Source organism: Pundamilia nyererei, unplaced genomic scaffold (genome assembly GCF_000239375.1).
Source record: "Pundamilia nyererei isolate P.nyererei 1_Seehausen unplaced genomic scaffold, PunNye1.0 scaffold00095, whole genome shotgun sequence".
Lineage (NCBI taxonomy): Eukaryota > Metazoa > Chordata > Actinopteri > Cichliformes > Cichlidae > Pundamilia > Pundamilia nyererei.
In genome coordinates, this window is record NW_005187496.1 from 1,902,996 (window position 1) to 1,912,417 (window position 9,422).

At 40.9% G+C, this 9,422-nt stretch overlaps 1 protein-coding gene across 1 annotated transcript in view; it reads left to right on the top strand.

Moving 5' to 3' along the window:
- The first annotated feature begins 2,047 nt into the window (after nucleotides 1–2,047).
- Nucleotides 2,048–9,422, top strand: part of gas7a (growth arrest-specific 7a) — a 47,282-nt gene continuing 39,907 nt past the window's right edge. Inside the window, exons 1-2 of the mRNA XM_005739954.1 lie at nucleotides 2,048–2,139; nucleotides 7,724–7,847. Of these exons, the coding sequence (XP_005740011.1) occupies nucleotides 2,137–2,139; nucleotides 7,724–7,847 (127 nt within the window). The 5' untranslated portion in view covers nucleotides 2,048–2,136. The remainder of the gene's footprint in view (nucleotides 2,140–7,723; nucleotides 7,848–9,422) is intronic.

The following is a 9,422-nucleotide window of genomic DNA, read 5'->3' on the forward strand; positions in this document are numbered from 1 at the left end:
TAAACAGTCCGGTGCGAGAAGTGCATTGTTGCTTATGTGAGAGGACGCTCGGTGATCTTCAGTGTGGACGAGAGCTGCTGCCAGTTGTTTGTGGCTAACGTTTCAGGAGAAGCTTTTGCTAAAGGTTATAAAATCAAAAGCAAGGTGAAGTAAGGGACGGGATTTTAACCTCGCGTCTGGTTTCACTTTGATTGCAGTTCTCTTTGAACTGTCTCTCTGTGACGTTCCAAAATGGTTACAAAATCACACAACACCAGCAGATAAATAGACCTTTTAAAGCATTAGAGGTTTTGTTGAGCACATAAAAAATCCATTAAATCTGAAGGATGAACCAAGGATGTTTTTTTTATTCAGCAATAGCTTGAAAGGTACCGAGAAGGAGACGAGAAGCCTGGTCGTTGGGTAACAAACTTTTGTTTAAATCTGGTGAATAAATCGCTTGTCCATGATTATGAAACCTTCAGATGTGGTGGACATTTTGACATTTGAGTCTCCACTCAATTTGTAGCAGTCTCCACTCAATTTGTAGCAGTCCTACAAATTTACAATTAGTCCCCTAAACCATCCAATGTACCGTGGGCGGTACGTCCGACTGCTAACAGGTTAAAGAAACTTCAGCTCCTTTATAAAGATTCCTGCTGGGACCCCCGGATCCTGGACCAAAGATGGTGGAAAGCAGTAACCATTACCAGCCAATAACCATGATTCTGGAATATTAAACCAACATGACACTGATCTTTCCATCGAGTTTAAAGAAGTATGTCACTGTCATGCGTCACATCCACTCATTTTAAGGTTCTTGCTTTTGATTTTTCAGACATGATACAACCTTAAACAACCAGCACTAACAAGGAAAATGTGTTTTTACAGTTTATTGTCAGGCGTGTACGAGATTGTTCCCCTCGACTGGTCTCAAAACAGCTCGTTAGTGTCTTGATGATGTAAAAGACATTAATATTAGATCTCTGGATCTTTTCCTTTCCAACGAGACAGCCAAGTTCTTTTGATCTACACTAAGAAAAATGACAACCTAACAAAAATGACCTAGTTTTCTGTTTTTTTCCTCTTTATTTTGAACTTTTAGACCAAGCAGCTGTGTACTCCAGTGACAGAATGAGGAGAAGACGCAGAACATTAGACAAACATGGAAATTATATTTTGATTAATTTAATAAACTCAGTTTACCTAGAAACATAAAATAAAAATGTCAGTTTATGGATCAGTAAATGCAGTGTTTATATTTATATCACTTTATGCTTTCTTTATCCACACTAAGCAATAACTGAAGCAATATTTCGTGACTATGTCTAACTGGTCAAATTTGCAAACGCAGAGCTTAAAGGAGGCACTGGGATGTCTACATGACTGTTTTAAACTTAATAAAAGAAATTAAAATGAAAGAAAACAAAGCATTTTTAAACCTAAACTAAAAACTAATGAAATTGTATCATTCTGTATGTCATATTTGTTCATAACTAGTTTTTCTTTTTGATACAGTATACATATACATACATATATTAATACAGCTTTACTGTATTTAAATTCTTCATCAGCTTTAATTTTTGCCCTAAAATCTGCTCTCGTGCACGTTCATGCACATCTGCACAGTGCAAATTCATATCTGTGAAATCCTGCAGGGCCGGAGATGCCGCAGCCACAAGCATCTTTATTCTCTGAGAGAGAGACAGACCTCGTCTGTCTGAGCATGAGCAGTCTGATACTCAATACATGCAGAGCTAATTCAGTTTAACAGAAGAGAACAAGCCGGCGAGACAGAAAAGTTCTTGTTGTCCCCCTCCCGAACATCACAGCTCCGTCTGACAGTGTCCGCTTTTGTGTTTCCCAAAAACAGACTGACAACCACTGGCCTTCTCTGCTCGACAAAGCTTCATAGAAAATGTCCCGCATTGATCACAACCAAAGCATGCCTCTCTGCCAGGGCTTTCATTTGGTACAAGCAGGGAAAAAAGCCTCTTAATGAAAAAGATATTCAGTGTCTCTGCTCCCTCTGTGTCTTGAGCTGTGACCCTGGAGAGACGTTGGATCATTTTGGACAGTAATGAGCTCTAATAATCCTTTCAGTCTCTTCACTCGTTTCCACTGGCTGGATGACTGACTGCCCCTCAGCTTAACAGCATGGTAGGAACTTTATTTTAATTGCCTTATGTGATTAAAAAAAGGAGTAGCATCAAATGGACTCTAATTATTAAAAGGAAATACTGCAACTGTGTGAAACCTTGTATTTAGTTTAGCTTTTTTACATCTAAATGGTAAATAGTAAATGGTCTGTATTTGTATAGCGCTTTACTTGGTCCTAAGTACCCCAAAGCGCTTTACACTATACACAATCATCCACCCATTCACACACACATTCACACACTGGTGATAGCAAGCTACAGTAAATGAAGCAGAAATGGAGACATGTAGCAAATTTTTATGATTCTAAGAAAATTGATTTGAGTTGAATATTCAAAGCTCCTGTAAAAAAAAAGTACAAACAAAGGGTTTAAAAGCTTAATTTTCTAAGGAAACACATTTTGTTGCTATGGATACTTTGGTTTTTGAGCATATTGAGGAGGTCAACACAGTCTCTTGACAGTTTATAAAATATACATAGCTTTTAATCTTTTTCTGTTTTTCTGAACATGAATCTTCAAATTTTTCATGTTCTTGGAAACATTTTTATGCTAAGAGGTCTCATATGTGGGATACTGACCAACGTCCATGTACACAAAATTAATATTTTCCACTTTTAGAGGAAAAGAAATTTGGACTGGAAGCCTGTGGAGTCAATTATTTCATCACTCATTTTTTAACCCTTTAGTGGTCACTACAGTGGACAGCTATTCAAAGGCTGTTTTCTTGTATTTGTGTCGCTGTTGATGGTATACTTGCACATAAACCAGTACATTGGACACTGATGCGTCACTCCATACCCTGCCACCCACTTCAGAGGAGATGTTGTCCACCTAAGTGCACATGTAAAAACTCTTTGAAAAGTACATTAAAAAGTACAGTAAAAAAATGAAGTTCAAAAATCTTTTTTTCATGCCAAAACATGAATAAAAATACTTAAGAAAAAAATCCTGATTGACGTTGTCATAATTCATGCATGAAAGGGTTAAAAATACTTCATGTTATTAGCATGTAAAGCTGCTGTTAGATTTAGGCATGAAAAGTTCTTTGTGTGAGCTCGGCTGCAGTCACACAGGTCGGTTAGGGTGGGTGAGTGGTTGTTGGAGGTTGCTGCATTCGTCCTCGTGCCCACTTTAAGCTTCACCGGGAAATCTACATCCTAATGTGACACATAGCCTGATGTACACCTCCTGAGAAGTCTGCAATTATTGTGACTGGCCTGTTCTGCACCGTCGATTCCTCCTGTGCATTTCCGGCTACTTCTGCTTCACAGTTTTGGATTTATCAGTGAGAGAATAACAATTATCGCCACAGTTGAAGGAATAATAATCGCTGCATCAATATAAAGATTCGCAAATGTCGGCAAATTACCGGAGGGAGATCGCTGAAATTATCAGAACAGGTGTGAGGGAAAGAAATGGAAAAACTTGAGGGACAAATATCTTTGCATTTTATATTTTTATGTCACCTGGCAACACATGTACAGCATCCAGTCCTTTCTTGTTATTGTGTGAGTCCGCTGATTTTTAGGGTTAAAAAATATCAGCCACAAAGATTGGTTATCTTACCTGTAGGAGCACCAACTGCAAGTTTGGGACCTTTCATGGTAGGACTGTGGCTCAAAACATTATAAATCTCTAAATTTTATAATCATACAGGTAACCAGAACTGAAGGATGCCTGACTTGTTTTGGCCCTGAGGCTTGAAGATAAACCCTTATCATTAGATTCTTATCAGCTGCCGATTTGCTTACTGCATTGATTTCACACGTCCTCTGGCTGGCAGTGAATAGTGCAGCCCAGTGATATCTGAGCTTTAAAAAACCCACACAGATCTGTAAGATATCTCAGCCCAATCCCACAATCCTCTGGGGTTCTGCTCTTAATGTTACCCTCCACTTGCGTTAGGGCGATTTTCTCTGAAAAGGCAGAAACTAACAAGACAGGCTGTGTAGACCTCTCGCTGCTTTCCATGAGCTTCTCCTGGTTGATGAGGGCTGACGGGGAGAGGAAGGAAGCACTGAGATCTCCCACTACAAAGGAAACCAGATTAGGGGGCCTTAACTTTATTATACGCTCCATAATAACATTTAAAACACTTAACACCGAACAAAGGGATTCATTTTAGACTGCACGCAGTACAAAAAAAACCAGACTGTGAGCAGCAGTAAATTAAGGACTTCCACAGAAAATATGGGTGGAAAGAACTTCAAATTGGGACATCGCTTCACTGAGAAGTCAAAGTAATCTCAAACCTATTTGAGGCTCTTAATCTGAATGTGGTTTTAAAGCAACTTAAAATATCAAAAAGAGAAAAGCACCAGTGTATAATTTTAGACCGCTCCGACAACATCTAAAAGCACAATTTCTCACAGGTTTGTTTCTGTGCCCCGGGGCAGCTGCTCAGACTTTCAAACAGAAGCAATTTTAAAAGCAAGAGGAAGCCTCGGGGAGGGTGTGCTACCACTCCACACAGGACGCTGGTTTAGACAAAGAAAAGAAGAAAAAAGAGGAGGGCCCGGAAATTATCTCACAGATGCCCTACTCAGTCCGCTGAAAGGCTGATTTGTTCTTTCTTTCTTTAAGCAAGAAGACGTCTTCTTTCCTGTCGTTTAACGGGAGGCCACAGCCCTGCCAGCACTTCTGTGATGAACAAGATAAACACTCCAGTTCCCTGAAGCTGTGCTTCCATCAAAAATAGGGAACTTTTCCTCCACTTTGTTTCCACCGCTATCTAAAGACACGTTAAAATTAGGGAGATTAGTCTTGAGAGGGGGACAGTTGTGTTATTACATCATTTTTTTACAAAACAACCATCTGAATTGAAGTTGGTATATTATTTGCCGGTGGATGCTTTGCTCTGTATAGATACAAACCACAGTGTGCACTGAGTTACGTTCAAGCATGCCTGGAGACCACAAACATTATTATTATTATTATTATTATTTCACTTAAATGATGAATGAAATCTAAAAAGACTGTGTTAGTAGTGTGGTGTGTGTGTGTGTCATTTGTTTTTGATGAGGTTTACTAATAACAGCCAGGAAACTAAAGAGCCACGCAGAAACCAAACCAAACATCCCAAAGAGCCCAGGATCTTCACTTCGGACAGTAAGGGCATGCAACTACATGAAAATGTCTGGGATAAGTACAATTTATGTGCAAAGCAACTGCACGTGTCGTGCTCAAAAGTGCCTTCATCTGAGAAAACAATTAAAAGTTAACATTGAAATCACTCCAGTTGCCATGAAGGGTTCTGTAAAATAATAATACAGGTGTGCTTTGAAGGCTTGACCTGCTTTTTGGCCTGCCTTGGGCACAGAAATTTGGAAAACAGTGGTCAACCAGGTCCAGTTGCTTCACAGCAAGAAAGTTCTGGGCCCAATTCCACCAGCCCTCCAGGATCGTTCTATACAGCGTTCTCTCCAAGTCCCCCGGCTTCCTCCCACAGTCCAAAGAGTTGAATGTTAGGTTAGTTAGATTTTTTTAATACTGCGGCCCTTTCTCACTGTAATTAACCTAATAATCAAATCAAAGACAATATCAAAAGTTTCCCATGTAGAAGTCTTTTTCCTTTTCGTATCTTTTCTTTTTTGACCCGCCCATCAACCCTGAGCTCCTCACAACTCCAATTTTTGGGCAGTGCAGCAATTATGGCACGCTGATTTGTACAGAAATATTTAATAACGAATAAATTACAAGTTCCATGTAACCCTCCATTCAAGAAAATGGAGGGTTACATGTGCTAACAGAGTTGAATCTGTACTGATGGGGACCGAGTCTGACTCAGGAACTCTGGACACTGAGCACGGTGTCGTTTTCTTTTAAATAATGAACTGATTTTGCATTTTTCGTGACCTTTATGTTTCTTCCTGTGGTGGCAACTTAAAACTTGTTGTAGGAACCAAAGTGATGTGCACTGTCTTCTTGTGCCAAACGCTTGATAAACTCAGTGTTGTTCTTTGTTTGCATTGGTAGACGCTTCGATCGCTTCACCTTAAAGCTGGTAAAAGTGTAACTCAGTACCAGCCAGTGTTTACTTCTACAGCTTTCCATCATCACTCTTTGTGTTGACTCCCCTTCAATAGGAAAACAAGCCACTGCTACTTTTTTAAAATATTATTTATTCTCTTAGTTTTGTACTTTTTCAATGAGAGACAACACACAAAGCTTTGCTTATAGCAGCAGCAGGAAGGCAGCTGGCTCAGTCAGTCTCAAATAGGACACTAATGAACATGCTCTATATGCTACAGTACTGCAGATGTGCACAGAACATCTGAGTCCCTCAAAAAGGAAGGTGGAACCATATGCATCACGCTCTATAACAATACCATCTGACATTCTCTCTCATAATTAATGCCCCAGTAATTGTTGCATTTTAACAGGTATAATTTAATGCTTGGTGCAAAAAAGACTTGCTGCCTCCGCATTGCATAGGTGTCACTGTCAGGAGAGGATGTCACTTATCTTGTCCGTGCAGTAAACATCCCCTAGCGGTGAGTTCAGCATCTAACACACTGCAGAGATCCACAGCTGAAGTTATCTGCTGCTCTCACAGCACACCGACATCAGAAGCGAGGATAGAAAAGAGCCAATGAGACCCATTTAATGTTGCACATCAATCGACTTTATCCACCCACTCTGCCCTGTTACCCATCCGAGCAAAGAAACACGATACAGCTCCTTTATCACTCCGCTTGTAATCTTCCATTTATATATCTGTCCCGTCGCATCCGCCCACCTCCCCTCAGATGTCTGATTGGAGTGCACCGTCCTGGAGTTCAGGAGAGCCTCTGTCAGACTCAGCAGACAGATCTGTACGGGCCACGCTAGCCTGCGTTTGAAAATGAACAGCCGGGCGGCGGCGATCCCTGCAGATTAAAAACGACTTTTCCCTTGTAAAGCACGCTGCAGTAATTTCTGGCCCTGCGCGCTCCGAGTGCAGCCCAAATAAAATGGCTTCAGCATGACGGAGGCTCCTGGGGATTGCTGATAAGGTGGAGCGAGCATTTATCATTATTTATCCATTCAGTGGATCATATTTCACCACATGAATAACACCATTATGTAGCAAGTGCGAAGCGCTGAAAAGCCGAATGGGAATACGATGATAATAACATTACTTATCCCAGAGGTTGTCATGACTCCTTACAGTTACTGTGTATGCAAGCTTGTGTAGAGGCGGTAACGTGATATAAACTTTAATGACGCAGCAGCATCACATTACAAACGCGTTTACTCAATCTTCCCTCACTCGGGGTAAACTCAGCTATCTATTTGCACAGCCTTCAGGATCCCCAGCAGTTAATGGCCACGTTATTAAACCAAACTGGCTTTCGGCTCCGTGTGTCTGGGATTAATCAACCAAATGTGCACTGTGCAACTTGATAGGAAATTAGGAGACAAACTGCCTAATTAAAAATATTGTGGAGCTAACCAACAGGAGTTAAGGTCAAACATAGCAGTATGTTGTCTCCTGCAGGCTGTACATCCATATTAAAATAATGTATTGTAATATTTTCATGCAGAAACACCTGGACACATGCTGAGTTTATGTGGTAGTAAACTGGGAATTTGTTCTGTGACAGAAGCCAGCCCCTGAGAGCTCTGCCGCACCCACTGAGGAGACTGACAGCCGGCCTCTTCCCCCGGGATGGAGCAGCTACATTACACCTGAGGGACTGCGGTATTATGTCAACAGCTCCAGTAAAGGTACAGATAGAGCACTGAATAAAACACCAGCTTGAGATTAGATACACCAGTTAAATGATGGTTCCTCTAACATGTGGAAAACAGTTGTAATCACACACTAAATATGTTGGATGTAACCATAATTGCATCAACCCATTTGCTTCTTATTTTTCAGATTCCATAAAAAATGCTTCATAAGAAACCAACAGCGTAAACATGACAGACGCCCAATTCAGTCACACTAGCTTGTCGAGGTAGAGCATCGGGCTTCAGTCACACAGGTTCAGAAACCAGTCCATGACCTATCAAACAGAGGTTGCTTGAGAAAAATGTGTTTTCCCAACCAGTTGACAAGTGATTTCTGGAAGTTGTGGCTGAAATAAATTATAAAAAGTCAAAAACCTCCTTGCAATTGCTTTAGTTGCTAGTAGGTAACTAAATGCTTTTGTGCAGCACAGCAACCAGTCACAGAAAACATATTTTTCTCTTGTGACCAGTTGTTGTAAGATGGTTGCCAACTGGTCTCCAGTTAACTGAAGCCTAATTGATAATCTACAGCTTCCTGTGTTGGAGCACATGTAGGTCAAAGCTGCCACACCCCTACCTTTAAGTCTTAACAAAACCAGCTTGGTAATCAATATAAAGAATTGACCCTCTGTAGAGTCATTATGACAGTCTGTGGGGACTGACTGACTTGTGTATCCAGACTAAACTGACCATTAGGAACTCCAGTTTTTGGAATCCAAACATTAGCTTGGTTTTTATTGACGTCTACACAAAAGTGCTTTCTGACTGAATTAATTGTCCTGCATATCCATGATGATTTTTCCTTTTTTTTTGTTAATTAAACACCGTCATATATTTGTGCAAAGGAATTGATACCCAGGAACAAAACGTTCCATCTGAATCCACTGAAAATCAGCTTAAACAATCAAACTGTACTGTTTATTGCCTTTGGGCATTACAGTAAATCTACACCTCCAATGTGCTGATTCCAGCAGATCTGGTTTAATTTATATATCTCAGCATTCAGCTCTCAGTGCTTTAACACTGTGAACGGTGAGAGGCCTCATTATCATTCCTCCCCATCCTTGTATCTCAGCAGCCTGTTCATGTGGAGAAAGGCCTGCCGATTCGATCCACTTTAATCTGATTATCTTAAACGTGTGGCACTCGATACCGAGCAGTGAGACTGTGGATTCAGAAGTGTCTTTTCTCTGCTGTTTGTCTTCTGCTCCCACCGCTGAGGAGTCGTACTAATACAGAAGCTCAAAGGCAGGTGACCTTTCACAAACATCTGCTCCGGTGTGTGTGTGTGTTACACTTCATTTGGAAAGGAATCCAGGGGGATAAGATGGGCTCCCACGGGACAAACTGAGGCTGCTCCCACAGCAACTCTGGCAACGATTGCTCTTTGGCTCAAGCACAAACACACAAACAGACACACAGAGCAGAAAAAAATAACCCAAAAGCTATTTTTACAATCAGAAGCCATGTGCGGCAGCAGTCTCTTTTCATTTGTTAGTTTGCTGTTGTTTCACGTCTGAATATGAAGCTTCAAAACAGCTGCCACCAGGATGCCAGCGTACATCGTTG